Genomic DNA, 15,000 nt, shown 5'->3' on the forward strand with positions numbered 1-15,000 from the left:
TATACAGTGGGGAGAACAAGTATTTGATACACTGCCGATTTTGCAGATTTTCCTACTTAAAAAGCATGTAGAGGTCTGTAATTTTTATCATAGGTACACTTCAACTGTGAGAGACGGAATATAAAACAAAAATCCAGAAAATCACATTGTATGATTTTTAACTAATTCATTTGCATTTTATTGCATGACATAAGTATTTGATACATCAGAAAAGCAGAACTTAATATTTGGTACAGAATCCTTTGTTTGCAATTACAGAGATCATACGTTTCCTGTAGTTCTTGACCAGGTTTGCACACACTGCAGCAGGGATTTTGGCCCACTCCTCCATACAGACCTTCTCCAGATCCTTCAGGTTTCGGGGCTGTCGCTGGGCAATACGGACTTTCAGCTCCCTCCAAAGATTTTCTATTGGGTTTAGGTCTGGAGACTGGCTAGGCCACTCCAGGACCTTGAGATACTTCTTACGGAGCCACTCCTTAGTTGCCCTGGCTGTGTGTTTCGGGTCGTTGTCATGCTGGAAGACCCAGCCACGACCCATCATCAATGCTCTTACTGAGGGAAGGAGGTTGTTGGCTAAGATCTCGCAATACATGGCCCCATCCATCCTCCCCTCAATACGGTGCAGTCGTCCTGTCCCCTTTGCAGAAAAGCATCCCCAAAGAATGATGTTTCCACCTCCATGCTTCACGGTTGGGATGGTGTTCTTGGGGTTGTACTCATCCTTCTTCTTCCTCCAAACACGGCGAGTGGAGTTTAGACCAAAAAGCTCTATTTTTGAATCATCAGACCACATGACCTTCTCCCATTCCTCCTCTGGATCATCCAGATGGTCATTGGCAAACTTCAGACGGGCCTGGACATGCGCCTGCTTGAGCAGGGGGACCTTGTGTGCGCTGCAGGATTTTAATCCATGACGGCGTAGTGTGTTACTAATGGTTTTCTTTGAGACTGTGGTCCCAGCACTCTTCAGGTCATTGACCAGGTCCTGCCGTGTAGTTCTGGGCTGATCCCTCACCTTCCTCATGATCATTGATGCCCCACGAGGTGAGATCTTGCATGGAGCCCCAGACCGAGGGTGATTGACCATCATCTTCTATTTTCTTCTATCTTCTAATAATTGCGCCAACAGTTGTTGCCTTCTCACCAAGCTGCTTGCCTATTGTCCTGTAGACCATCCCAGCCTTGTGCAGGTCTACAATTTTATCCCTGATGTCCTTACACAGCTCTCTGGTCTTGGCCATTGTGGAGAGGTTGGAGTCTGTTTGATTGAGTGTGTGGACAGGTGTCTTTTATACAGGTAACGAGTTCAAACAGGTGCAGTTAATACAGGTAATGAGTGGAGAACAGGAGGGCTTCTTAAAGAAAAACTAACAGGTCTGTGAGAGCTGGAATTCTTACTGGTTCGTAGGTGATCAAATACTTATGTCATGCAATAAAATGGAAATGAATTACTTAAAAATCATACAATGTGATTTTCTGGATTTTTGTTTTAGATTCCGTCTCTCACAGTTGAAGTGTACCTATGATAAAAATGACAGACCTCTACATGCTTTGTAAGTAGGAAAACCTGCAAAATCGGCAGTGTATCAAATACTTGTTCTCCCCACTGTATATATTGATTGCAATTGTTCCCGAATGAGTGAGCGTTCATGTGTAAGGATTAGCATGTCAATTGTTATAGTTATGGACTCTGTAGTGAATTCTTAGTCGAACGCAACTTTCCCTTTGTCTAACAGCCGCCATGCCGGTTTAGCCCACTAGGGCATATTTCCTCCCACCATTTCATGTAACTATTTTAAGTTTGTTTGTTTATGCATTTCTGTGAATTAATTAGTTAGTAATAAATAAATGATTTAAGACAATTGATGTATGGATGACTCATAGTGAAGACTGGGTTCGTGCAGATCAGCGATTTACGACGTTTGGAATGAGACTGACGTAAGGTAGAGTAAATAAATCTTTAATTAGAGGACTATTGATCAGATATGGAAATATCTGAAAGGTTATATTGGGAAATTATAACCTTGTAATCTAATAACTTTCCCTGGTGCCCTCGAATTCATAGTTAATTAGTTACGCTATTACTCAAGTGGTCGCGTAATCCCTAATTATAGGAATCTATGATAAAAACTAGTAAGTCTTCAATTTAACGATAGCAAAGACACGATATATATATATATATCGTATATATATATACACAATAGTAACAGTGTAGTAACATATGTATATGTGTGTGTGTATGTGTATATATATATATATATATATATATACAATAGTATATAGCACCTGTCTGAGACTGTGTTGTGTTCTCGCAGGTTTTCCCATTCCCCTCTGATCGATGAAGACGATGATGAAGATGAAGCCAAGGAGCCCATGCTGAATGAAGCCTTTGGTGAAAGACTTTAACCAGTTTAACGATAGGAATCCCAGCTGTATTGATATAATATATGACAATAGGGATCTCTAGCTGGGTTGGGGCCAATTCCAGTCTAGCAGGGTTAGGGTCAATTCCAATCTAGCAGGGTTGGGGTCAATTCCAGTCTAGCAGGGCTGGGGTCAATTCCAGTCTAGCAGGGTCGGGGTCAATTCCAGTCTAGCAGGGCTGGGGTCAATTCCAGTCTAGCAGGGTTAGGGTCAATTCCAGTCTAGCAGGGCTGGGGTCAATTCCAGTCTAGCGGGGTTAGGGTCAATTCCAGTCTAGCGGGGTTAGGGTCAATTCCAGTCTAGCAGGGCCGGGGTCAATTCCAGTCTAGCAGGGTTGGGGTCAATTCCAGTCTAGCAGGGTCGGGGTAAATTCCAGTCTAGCAGGGTTGGGGTCAATTCCAGTCTAGCAGGGCTGGGGTCAATTCCAGTCTAGCAGGGCTGGGGTCAATTCCAGTCTAGCTGGGTGGGGTCAATTCCAGTCTAGCTGGGTGGGGTCAATTCCAGTCTAGCTGGGTGGGGTCAATTCCAGTCTAGCTGGGTGGGGTCAATTCCAGTCTAGCTGGGTGGGGTCAATTCCAGTCTAGCAGGGTTGGGGTAAATTCCAGTCTAGCAGGGTCGGGGTCAATTCCAGTCTAGCTGGGCTGGGGTCAATTCCAGTCTAGCGGGGCCGGGGTCAATTCCAGTCTAGCAGGGCCGGGGTCAATTCCAGTCTAGCAGGGTTAGGGTCAATTCCAGTCTAGCGGGGCTGGGGTCAATTCCAGTCTAGCAGGGTTAGGGTCAATTCCAGTCTAGCAGGGTTAGGGTCAATTCCAGTCTAGCAGGGTTGGGGTCAATTCCAGTCTAGCAGGGTTGGGGTCAATTCCAGTCTAGCTGGGTTGGGGTCAATTCCAGTCGAGCAGGGCTGGGGTCAATTCCTGTCGAGCAGGGTTGGGGTCAATTCCCGAACGTAAACCAAATTCCAATTCCACATTTTCCTATTTGAAAAGCATTGAACTCGCTGTATCTAACTCACTGTATCTAACTCCACTTGTCTGTTCCAGAGGGGATGAAGATGAGAGGCACCAAGGCTGAGAGTAATGGATCCCAGTCACAGAAACTACTGAGTAAAGAGGTCAGTCCATTCAATTCAATACTACTGAGTGAAGCGGCGAGTCCATTCAATTCAATACTACTGAGTGAAGCGGCGAGTCCATTCAATTCAATACTACTGAGTGAAACGGCGAGTCCATTCAATTCAATACTACTGAGTGAAACGGCGAGTCCATTCAATTCAATACTACTGAGTGAAACGGCGAGTCCATTCAATTCAATACTACTGAGTGAAACGGCGAGTCCATTCAATTCAATACTACTGAGTGAAGCGGAGAGTCCATTCAATTCAATACTACTGAGTGAAACGGCGAGTCCATTCAATTCAATACTACTGAGTGAAACGGCGAGTCCATTCAATTCAATACTACTGAGTGAAACGGCGAGTCCATTCAATTCAATACTACTGAGTGAAACGGCGAGTCCATTCAATTCAATACTACTGAGTGAAGCGGCGAGTCCATTCAATTCAATACTACTGAGTGAAGCGGCGAGTCCATTCAATTCAATACTACTGAGTGAAACGGCGAGTCCATTCAATTCAATACTACTGAGTGAAGCGGCGAGTCCATTCAATTCAATACTACTGAGTGAAGCGGCGAGTCCATTAAATTCAATACTACTGAGTGAAGCGGCGAGTCCATTCATTCAATAAAGCATATAAATAATATCCCAGAGGGTTAATTACATGTCTGCAGCGACAAAATCAACAGTGTCTAGTATAAGATTGGGATGATCAATCAATGAAATGTATTTATAGAGCCCTTTTTACATCAGCTGATGTCACAAAGTGCTGTACAGAAACCCAGCCTAAAACCCCAAACAGCAAGCAATGCAGGTGTAGAAGCATGGTGGCTAGGAAAAACTCCCTAGAAAGGCCAAAACCTAGGAAGACACCTAGAAAGGAACCAGGGTATGAGGGGTGGCCAGTCCTCTTCTGGCTGTGCCGGGTGGAGATTATAACAGAACATGGCCAAGATGTTCAAATGTTCATAGATGCCCAGCAGGGTCAAATCATAATAATCACAGTGGTTGTAGAGGGTCCAACAGGTCATCACCTCAGGAGTAAATGTCAGTTGGCTTTTCATAGCCGATCATTCAGAGTTAGAGACAGCAGGTGCAGTACGGAGAGAGAGTTGAAAACAGCAGGTCTGGGACAGGTAGCACGTCCAATGAACAAGTCAGGGTTCCACAGCCGGCAGAACAGTTGAAACTGGAGCAGCAGCACGACCAGGTGGACTGGGGAAAACAAGGAGTCATCAGGCCGGGTAGTCCTGAGGCATGGTCCTAGGGCTCAGGTCATCCGAGAGAAAGAATTAGAGAGAGCATACTTAAATTCACACAGGACACGGGATAAGACAGGATAAATACTCCAGATATAACAGACTGACCCTAGCCCCCGACACATAAACTACTGCAGCATAAATACTGGAGGCTGAGACAGGAGGGGTCGGGAGACACTGTGGCCCTGTCCGACGATACCCCCGGACAGGGCCAACCAGGCAGGATATAACCCCACCCACTTTGCCAAGGCACAGTCCCCACACCACTAGAGGGATACCTTCAACCACCAACTTACTACCCTGAGACAAGGCTGAGTATAGCCCACAAAGATCTCCCCCACGACACAAACCAAGGGGGGGCGCCAACCCGGACAGGAAGATCACGTCAGTGACTCAACCCACTCAAGTGACGCACCCCTCCTAGGGACGGCATGAAAGAGCACCAGTAAGCCAGTGACTCAGCCCCTGTCATAGGGTTAGAGGGAGAGAATCCCAGTGGAGAGAGGGGAACCGGCCAGGCAGAGACAGCAAGGGCGGTTCGTTGTTCCAGTGCCTTTCCGTTCACCTTCACACTCCTGGGCCAGACTACACTCAATCATAGGACCTACTGAAGAGATGAGTCTTCGGTAAAGACTTAAAGGTTGAGACTGAGTCTACGTCTCTCACATGGTTAGGCAGACCATTCCATAAAAATGGAGCTCTATAGGAGAAAGCCCTGCCTCCAGCTGTTTGCTTAGAAATTCTAGGGACTATAAGGAGGCCTGCGTCTTGTGACCGTAGCGTACGTTTAGGTATGTACGGCAGGGCCAAATCGGAAAGATGGCAAGCCCATGTAACGCTTTGTAGGTTAGCAGTAAACCTTGAAATCAGCCCTAGCCTTAACAGGAAGCCAGTGTAGAGAGGCTAGCACTGGAGTAATATGATCAAATGTTTTGGTTCTAGTCAAGATTCTAGCAGCCGTATTTAGCACTAACTGAAGTTTATTTAGTGCTTTATCCGGGTAGCCAGAAAGTAGAGCATTGCAGTAGTCTAACCTAGAAGTAACAAAAGCATGGGTTAATTTTTCGGCATCATTTGGACAGAAAGTTTCTGATTTTTGCAATGTTACGTAGATAGAAAAAAATCTGTCCTTGAAACAGTCTTGATATGTTCGTCAAAAGAGAGATCAGGGTCAAGAGTAACGCTGAGGTCCTTCACAGTTTTATTTGAGACAACTTTACACCCATCAAGATTAATTGTCAGATTCAACAGGAGATCTCTTTGTTCCTTGGGACCTAGAACTAGCATCTCTGTTTTGTCCGAGTTTAAAAGTAGAACATTTGCAGCCATCCACTTCCTTATGTCTGAAACACAGGCTTCCAGGGAGGGCAATGTTGGGGCTTCACCATGTTGCATCGAAATGTACAGCTGTGTGTCGTTTGCATAGCAGTGAAAGTTAACATTATGTTTCCGAATGACATCACCAAGAGGTAAAATATACAGTGAAAACAATAGTGGTCCTAAAACAGAACCTTGTGGAACACTGAAATTTACAGTTGATTTGTCAGAGGAGAAACCATCCACAGAGACAAACTGATACCACGACAGATCTCAACCAGGCCAGAACTTGTCCGTGTAGACCAATTTGGGTTTCCAGTCTCGACGGTATCAATGTCTAGGAGCACGAGGACAGATGCAGAGCCTCGGTCTGACGCCATTAAAAAGGTCATTTACCACCTTCACAAGTGCAGTCACAGTGCTATGATGGGGTCTAAAACCAGACTGACGTGTTTTGTATACATTGTTTGTCTTCAGAAATCAAATTTTATGTCACATACACATGATTAGCAGATGTTAATGCGAGTGTAGTTAAATGCTTGTGCTTCTAGTTCTGACCGTGCAGTAATATCAAAAGATTACCCAACAACTACCTAATACACACAAGTCTAAAGGGGTGAATGAGAATATGTACATATAAGTATATGGACACTGTTTTACTACACTGTTTATATTCAGACATATACCCAGACCTGTTTCCATGGTTAAATGCGGCGGATCGCGCTTTCAGTTTTGCCCGAATGCCGCCATCCATCCACGGTTTCTGGTTAGTGTAGGTTTTAATAGTCACAGTGGGTACAACATCTCCAATGCAGTTCTTTATAAACTCAGAGTCAGCGTATAGGCACTGAGTTGCTGAGCAACAGCTTTTTCAAAAATGTTTTGAGAGGAATGGGAGATTCGATATAGGCAGGCTTTATTACTGCCACTTTCAGTGACGTTGGTACACATCCGGATAGGGAGCCATTTATTATGTTCAACATAGGAGGGCCAAGCACAGGAAGCAGCTCTTTCAGTAGTTTAGTTGGAATAGGATCCAGTATGCAGCTTGAAGGTTTAGAGGCCATGATTATTTTCATCAATCCTAGGTCCTGGGAGTGTTGTGCAGACTCAGGACAACTGAACTTTGGAGGAATACGCAGATTTAAAGAGGAGTCCGTAATTTGCTTTCTAATGATCATGATCTTTTCGTCAAAGAAGTTCATGAATGCATCACTGCTGAAGTGAAAGCCGTCCTTTCTTGGGGAATGCTGCTTTTTAGTTAGCTTTGCGACAGTATCAAAAATATTTGTTGGATTGTTCTTATTCTCCTCAATTTAAGTTGTAAAAATAGGATGATCGAGCAGCAGTGAGGGCTCTTCGATACTGCACGGTACTGTCTTTCCAAGCTAGTCGGAAGACGTACAGTTTGGTGTGACGCCATTTCCGTTCCAATTTTCTGGAAGCTTGCTTCAGAGCTCGGGTATTTTCTGTATACCAGAGAGCTAGTTTCTTATGACAAATGTTTTTCGTTTTTAGGGGTGCAACTGCATCTAGGGTACTGAGTTCCTCAGTTAGGTGGTTAACTGATTTTTGTCCTCTGACGTCCTTGGGTAGGTGGAGGGAGTCTGGAAGGGCATCTAGGAATCTTCGGGTTGTCCGAGATTTTAATAGCACAGCTTTTTGATGATCCATGGTTGGGGTCTGATGACTTAACTTAGTAATCTTTTCACAGTCCAATCTGATTCAAGACACTGTTTTGCGTATTTACAAATAAATTAATGTATCATTTCTCTTGTTCTCAGGATGAAGATCTGAAATGGGTTGAGGAGAACATTCCCACAACTGTTGCTGATGTGTGAGTAGGAAAGAAAGGAACATTTTGGAGGAGGAGGTGTGATGGTGTGGGGGGGGCTTTGCTGGTGACGGTCAGTGATTTATTTAGAATTCAAGGCACACTTAACCAGCATGGCTATCACAGCATTCTGCAGGAAAAGCAGCCAACAAGTGCTCAGCATATGTGGGAACTCATTCAAGACTGTTGGAAAAGCATTCCAGGTGAAGCTGGTTTAGAGAATACCAAGTGTGCAAAGCTGTCATCAAGGCAAAGGGTGGCTACTTTGATGAATCTCAAATATAAAATGTTTTGATTTGGTTTAAAACTTTTGGTTGCTACATGATTCCATATGTGTTATATCATCGTTTTTATTACTTCACTATTATTGTGCGATGTAAAAAATAAAGAAAAACCCTTGAATGAGTAAGTGTTGAAAAACTTTTGACTGGTAGTGTACATTTAAAAAAAATCATACATGAACAAATGAGCAATTATCTCTGTCTCCCTCTCTCTCTGTCTCCCTCTCTCTCTGTCTCTCTCTCTGTCTGTCTCCCTCTCTCTCTGTCTCCCTCTCTCTCTGTCTCCCTCTCTCTCTGTCTCCCTCTCTCTCTGTCTCCCTCTCTCTCTGTATCTCTCTCTCTGTCTCTCTCTCTCTGTCTCTCTCTCTCTCTGTCTCTCTCTCTGTCTCTCTCTGTCTCCCTCTCTCTCTGTCTCTCTGTCTCCCTCTCTCTCTGTCTCCCTCTCTCTCTGTCTCCCTCTCTCTCTGTCTCTCTCTGTCTCTCCCTCTCTCTCTCTCTGTCTCTCCCTCTCTCTGTCTCTCTGTCTCTCTCTCTCTCTCTCTGTCTCTCTCTCTCTCTGTCTCTCTCTCTCTCTGTCTCTCTCTCTCTCTGTCTCTCTCTCTGTCTCTCTCTGTCTCTCTCTCTCTCTGTATCTCTCTCTCTCTCTCTCTGTCTCTCTCTCTCTCTCTGTCTCTCTCTGTCTCTCTGTCTCTCTGTCTCTCTGTCTCCCTCTCTCTCTGTCTCCCTCTCTCTCTGTCTCCCTCTCTGCAGAGCCCTCCCAGTAATGCTTGACGAAGAAGAGGTAAATAAGTAACTTCTCTCTCATAATGACTGCCGGTTACATTTTTGTCTATTAAAAAAAGCTCAGTCAAAAGTTATATTTTGTGTTACCATCATTCAACAGAGACTCATAGGACACATGTTTCTCTCGCTTTTTTGTCCCCAGGAAATTCTGAAAACCAAGATGGAGAGATCCAAAATGGAATGACCGAGTGGAGGGGTTTCACCGAGGCAGCCATTGATGGAGTTAAATGAAGACCGAGTGGAGAGGTTTCACCGAGGCAGCCATTGATGGGAGTTAAATGAAGGGACCCATTAGATCCTATATTTATGTCCAACACCTTTTTATGTTCCTTCATTTTGAGCACCGCCATGCAGCCGCTAATAAACTCTACGGTTTTGCCAAATGGCTCCCTATTCCCTCTGTAGTGCACTACTTTTGACCAGGGCCCCATAGGGTAGTGCACTACTTTTGACCAAGGCCCATAGGGTAGTGCACTACTTTTGACCCATAGGATGCCCATCTGGCCATGATGCTGTATCCTCAGATAGGAGTGGCAAGTCGATGGATATTTTTTTTATTTGACCTTTTTATTTAACTAGGGCAAGTCAGTTAAAGAACAAATTCTTACTTACAATAACGGCCTACAATGGGTTAACTGCCTCGTTCAGGGGCAGAAAGACAGATTTATACCTCGTCAACTCGGGGGGGATTTGATCCACGCTGCCTGCCGCCCCCAATATAGCCAATAGTATCTTCTTTCTCTTGAAGTGTGCACTTCTTTCTCTTGAAGTGTGCACTTCTTTCTCTTGAAGTGTGCACTCGTTCACTACCTCCCATACATCTACAAGCATTGGATTGGTGGAGGCATGGGCTAGTGGGGGTTTCCACCCATTTCCTTTCAAATCAGTGAAGGGAAGTGAAGAAATGCACACTTTGGGAGGAAGGAGAGATACTTGGGATATAGTGAGGGAGTGGGCTGGGCTGGCAGCAGCGCTGTAGAGTGACGTACTGCATGTATAGTATTATATTTGTGACCATGTGAAGATTTGCAGTTTGGTAAATCTAGGTCTGCATCCTAAATTGAACGCACTACTTTTGGCCTGGGCCCTGGTCAACAGTAGTGCACTACACTATGGGGCCCTGGTCAACAGTAGTGCACTACCCTATGGGGCCCTGGTCAAAAGTAGTGCACTACCTTATGGGGCCTTGGTCAAAAGTAGTGCACTACCTTATGGGGCCTTGGTCAAAAGTAGTGCACCACATAGGGTTCCGTTTGGGATGCTCCCACATAGGGTTCCGTTTGGGATGCTCCCACAGAGGGTTCCGTTTGGGATGCTCCCACATAGGGTTCCGTTTGGGATGCTCCCACATAGGGTTCCGTTTGGGATGCTCCCACATAGGGTTCCGTTTGGGATGCTCCCACAGAGGGTTCCGTTTGGGATGCTCCCACATAGGGTTCCGTTTGGGATGCTCCCTGACACTTGGCCCAGTGGCTCAGTCAGTCTGCCATTGACACCTATCTATAATAGTATTGACACAGTGCAGTCTTATCATTTGTCTATTTGCTAAATGCATTATTATGTGTCACTGTGAGGCTTTTTACGTCCGTTTCTGCCACCACCTCCCAAGATAATTAATTTGACGTCCACCCCTCCCCCCCCCAAACACAGCCTGTGTGGCCAGACTAGGCCCATTGACCCAGTAATTTATTCTACAGACAACATATGGTTTTGTATTGTTAAATTGTCCTGCATTTGTTTTTTTGTTTAGCAGGAAATAAGGACAGCATCTAATGTACAGTAAAGTGGGTCTGCGTTGTAATTTCTTTGTTACATTAATGTATGCATTTTTTGCTGTTTATTCTGGGATTAAAGTTTATATTAAAACCTCGTCATCATGCAAATTTAATACAATATGTGTATAGTATTATGTGAAATGAAATGTAGCTTTTTTTTTAGGGTCACAAGATCCTCATTCTTCTCATCTACGACCCTGTGCTAGAATGCTGGTTAAGGGTCACCTTTGTTATAATTCATCCCTCGTGATTGTACTCACATATTATCCATTATATTGACCAGATTTTCGAGTGGCCGCTCTGACAATGAAAACACATGTCCTTAACGCACAACTTCGATATAAAAGTTTTTAAAAAAATTACATCAAAGTTGGCGGTGTGTCACGTGTCCTATTTATATCAGTGTACTCGTAACAACCTAAGCGTTGCGAAACTTCTATTCGATCAAATAAACCTTACGCAGCAAATAAACCATTACATTTTTTGGGGTTTGACCTAATTCGACACCCATACAAAACCCTCCTCTCTTGGTGGGCGAGACAGATTCAGGGCCGAGTTTCCCATCTCGCTTCGCCTCTTCCTCTCTGATGTACTGACCATGTGACGTGCCTGTCAAAACGCGAGTCAGTGAGGAGCTAGCCACTGAGTGTTAGCAGATATGTCTTGTATCTCTTGTGTTAGCTTATTGACTAGCAGAACATTTTGTAGGAGAAGTATTTAGCTAATTCTTTCAGATTTCTGTTTCAATTAAGTTGTAATTAGGGGTCGGTTAAGACCAACATGGAATTTTGCTAACGCGTTATAATTGTTGTGTCCTCTCGCTAACATGGCAAGTTAGTTAGCTAATCAATTTGCTTGGATGTCATGGCTTCGACGAATGACAGAGGAATTCTCTTAAGGTTACCTCCACGGATTAAAGACACTATTTGATCGACGGGTTGGACTTGACATTTCAGACGTACCTTTTTCTAACGTTTCCCAAAAGTGTTTTGTTATTGTCACTAACGGTACAGTACTGTGGCTGACTAACTAACGAGTTAGTGCATAGCTAGCTAAAACGAAACAACAGTTATCTTCAACTGGTTTGATAATTTATCGGGAAGTCAACTAGGTAACTACCAAGACTCCACAATGCATGACGCTTACGAAACGGTCCCTATCCTGGAGAAACTGCCTCTTCAGATTGACTGTCTTGCGGCTTGGGGTAAGTTGATAATGTCAGCAAGCTAGCTAACAATAGCTAGCTAACCATAGCAAATTATTGTTGCCATAAACTACCTAACTAGTTAACTAGGTAGGTACTAAGCTAGCTGGCTGGTTTGTTGCCAGCTAGTTGTAGCAAAGTTAGCTTGGATGCGTTTTGACGTGACCGACATTTGTAAACAAAGCAATCCTGTCTTGCACATGGTTATAATTTCGCTCGGTGATGTGTGTTCCCTACGTAGTACACTACTTTTGATGAGAGCCATAGTGCACTACATTTGGGATGTAGTCAAACTTACTGATCATGACCTTCTCTCCTCCCTATCACATAACAGAGGACTGGCTTCTGGTAGGGACTAAACCAGGCCATCTCCTGCTCTACAGGATAAAAAAGGATGAAGGTGAATGAGATGTCAGTGTCCCAGGGCCCTGTCTGTTTGTACGTGTGTCCCAGGGCCCTGTCTATTTGTACGTGTGTCCCAGGGCCCTGTCTATTTGTACGTGTGTCCCAGGGCCCTGTCTATTTGTACGTGTGTCCCAGGGCCCTGTCTATTTGTACGTGTGTCCCAGGGCCCTGTCTAGTTGTACTGTGTCCCAGGGCCCTGTCTAGTTGTACTGTGTGTCCCAGGGCCCTGTCTAGTTGTATTGTGTGTCCCAGGGCCCTGTCTAGTTGTACGTGTGTCCCAGGGCCCTGTCTAGTTGTACGTGTGTCCCAGGGCCCTGTCTAGTTGTACGTGTGTCCCAGGGCCCTGTCTAGTTGTACGTGTGTCCCAGGGCCCTGTCTAGTTGTACGTGTGTCCCAGGGCCCTGTCTAGTTGTACGTGTGTCCCAGGGCCCTGTCTAGTTGTACGTGTGTCCCAGGGCCCTGTCTAGTTGTACGTGTGTCCCAGGGCCCTGTCTAGTTGTACGTGTGTCCCAGGGCCCTGTCTAGTTGTACGTGTGTCCCAGGGCCCTGTCTAGTTGTACGTGTGTCCCAGGGCCCTGTCTAGTTGTATGCGTGCCCCAGGGCCCTGTCTAGTTGTACGTGTGTGTTTGACGTCTACAAGCATAGTTTCCGGTGTCATTGTGTTCCCCCCTCCCCCCCCCCCCCCCATCATTCTGTAGGATGTTTCCTCGTTTGAAACACCTGCTATCTCTCTCTTCCTCATAGGTAGCAACCGGTTTGAGGTGACTCTGGAGAAGTCCAACAAGAACTTCTCCAAGAAGATCCAGCAGGTAATTTAGTCCGGATGAGACTTCACATTCTGTTGATGTGACAGTCATTTTTATTTATTTAAAATGAGGGTCTGTCAGATTTTAAAGAAATATAGTAGACACTCCATTATCCTAGCCTGGTTCAGTTGCTGTCATTGTCAAGCCAAATATGGTATGACAATGACTGAAAAGGATTAGGTGTGTGTTTGCGTTTATGTGCTAGCTTAGCCCCCATTAGCTTCCTCCCTCTCTATATGAGTACAACTCAGGGGATACAGTTCATACCACAGATTGAACACGTGACCGCTCGATTGACGACAACAACAACAAGGAACCTCCTCGATAGCACAATTTGGTATTTCAAGCTCTGGAAAGAGCTTATATCCGGCACTTATTCTACCGTTGTCCTGCTGTCAACATAGACTAGAAATCACTGGCCAATTTAATAAATAGATCACAAGTCACTTTAATAATGTTTACATATATTTGCTTTACTCATCTCATGTTTTTTACTGTATTCTGTTCTACTGTATTTTGGTGAATACCACTCCGACATTGCTCGATCTAATATTTATATATTTCTTAATTCCGTTCTTCTATTAGATTTGTGTGTGTTGTTGTGAATCGTTAGATACTACTGCACTGTTGGGAGCTAGGAAAACACAAGCGTTTTCGCGACACCCGCAATAACATCTGCTAAACGTGTGTATGTGACCAATAAGATTTGAAGTTCAAACCTCCTTGTCTCTCCTTCTCACAGCTGTTTGTCGTGTCTCAGTACAAGGTCCTCATCAGTCTGTTAGGTAGGTGAAACACATATCCTCTTCAGCAAACAAGCGTGTGTGTTGTTAACTTGAACATGTGGCTGTTCATATCAGTAATCCATAGGGCCTATGTTTTTCGTGTGTGTGTGTGTGTGTGTGTGTGTGTGTGTGTGTGTGTGTGTGTGTGTGTGTGTGTGTGTGTGTGTGTGTGTGTGTGTGTGTGTGTGTGTGTGTGTGTGTGTGTGTGTGTACCGTTCTCTCCCCCTACAGAGAACAACATCCATGTACATGACCTTTTGACCTTCCAGCAGATTACTGTGGTCTCCAAGGCCAAAGGGGCAACGCTCTTCGCCTGTGACCTGCAGGTGAGATGACCACATAGTTTGTAAATGTTTTTTTTGACGTGAACCACTGATTTCTATTTATCTGTAACTCCTGTAAAATCGGTTTCCTTTGTGAAAATTTGACGAATAGATCTTCTTCTTCCTTGCAGCAGTCCCCCTCGGGAGAAGCCCAGCTGAGGATGTGTGTTGCTGTGAAGAAGAAGCTTCAGCTGTACTACTGGAAGGACAGAGAGTTCTACGAGCTACAGGTAAGACAGGAAGTTCTACGAGCTACAGGTGAGACAGGGAGTTCTACGAGCTGCAGGTAAGACAGGAAGTTCTACGAGCTACAGGTGAGACAGGGAGTTCTACGAGCTACAGGTGAGACAGGGAGTTCTACGAGCTACAGGTGAGACAGGGAGTTCTACGAGCTGCAGGTGAGACAGGGAGTTCTACGAGCTGCAGGTGAGACAGGGAGTTCTACGAGCTGCAGGTGAGACAGGGAGTTCTACGAGCTGCAGGTGAGACAGGGAGTTCTACGAGCTGCAGGTGAGACAGGGAGTTCTACGAGCTGCAGGTGAGACAGGGAGTTCTACGAGCTGCAGGTGAGACAGGGAGTTCTACGAGCTGCAGGTGAGACAGGGAGTTCTACGAGCTACAGGTGACATGGGGGGGTGGGGGGAGTGAGTGGTCTGCTATAATGGCATTATAAACAAACCTTGTTTAG

General features: G+C 45.0%; 2 protein-coding genes across 4 annotated transcripts in view; both read left to right on the forward strand.

The window, feature by feature from the left end:
* Positions 1–10,880, forward strand: part of LOC139563533 (transmembrane protein 87A-like) — a 51,939-nt gene extending 41,059 nt beyond the window's left edge. Inside the window, exons 15-19 of the mRNA XM_071382268.1 lie at positions 2,319–2,395; positions 3,468–3,538; positions 7,901–7,953; positions 8,982–9,012; positions 9,157–10,880. Of these exons, the coding sequence (XP_071238369.1) occupies positions 2,319–2,395; positions 3,468–3,538; positions 7,901–7,953; positions 8,982–9,012; positions 9,157–9,198 (274 nt within the window). The 3' untranslated portion in view covers positions 9,199–10,880. The remainder of the gene's footprint in view (positions 1–2,318; positions 2,396–3,467; positions 3,539–7,900; positions 7,954–8,981; positions 9,013–9,156) is intronic.
* A 650-nt stretch (positions 10,881–11,530) lies between these two features.
* The window catches only part of LOC139563532 (vam6/Vps39-like protein), a 37,318-nt gene continuing 33,848 nt past the window's right edge, over positions 11,531–15,000 (forward strand). Inside the window, exons 1-6 of one of the 3 annotated variants that reach the window (XM_071382265.1) lie at positions 11,531–11,993; positions 12,328–12,393; positions 13,143–13,207; positions 13,947–13,989; positions 14,221–14,315; positions 14,444–14,542. In XM_071382265.1, coding sequence (XP_071238366.1) covers positions 11,921–11,993; positions 12,328–12,393; positions 13,143–13,207; positions 13,947–13,989; positions 14,221–14,315; positions 14,444–14,542 — 441 coding nt within the window. In that variant the 5' untranslated portion in view covers positions 11,531–11,920. Of the gene's footprint in view, positions 11,994–12,327; positions 12,394–13,142; positions 13,208–13,946; positions 13,990–14,220; positions 14,316–14,443; positions 14,543–14,630; positions 14,935–15,000 lie in introns of those variants that run through there. The other 2 variants (XM_071382266.1, XM_071382267.1) reach the window with 2 other exon arrangements.

Source organism: Salvelinus alpinus, chromosome 34, assembly GCF_045679555.1.
Source record: "Salvelinus alpinus chromosome 34, SLU_Salpinus.1, whole genome shotgun sequence".
Lineage (NCBI taxonomy): Eukaryota > Metazoa > Chordata > Actinopteri > Salmoniformes > Salmonidae > Salvelinus > Salvelinus alpinus.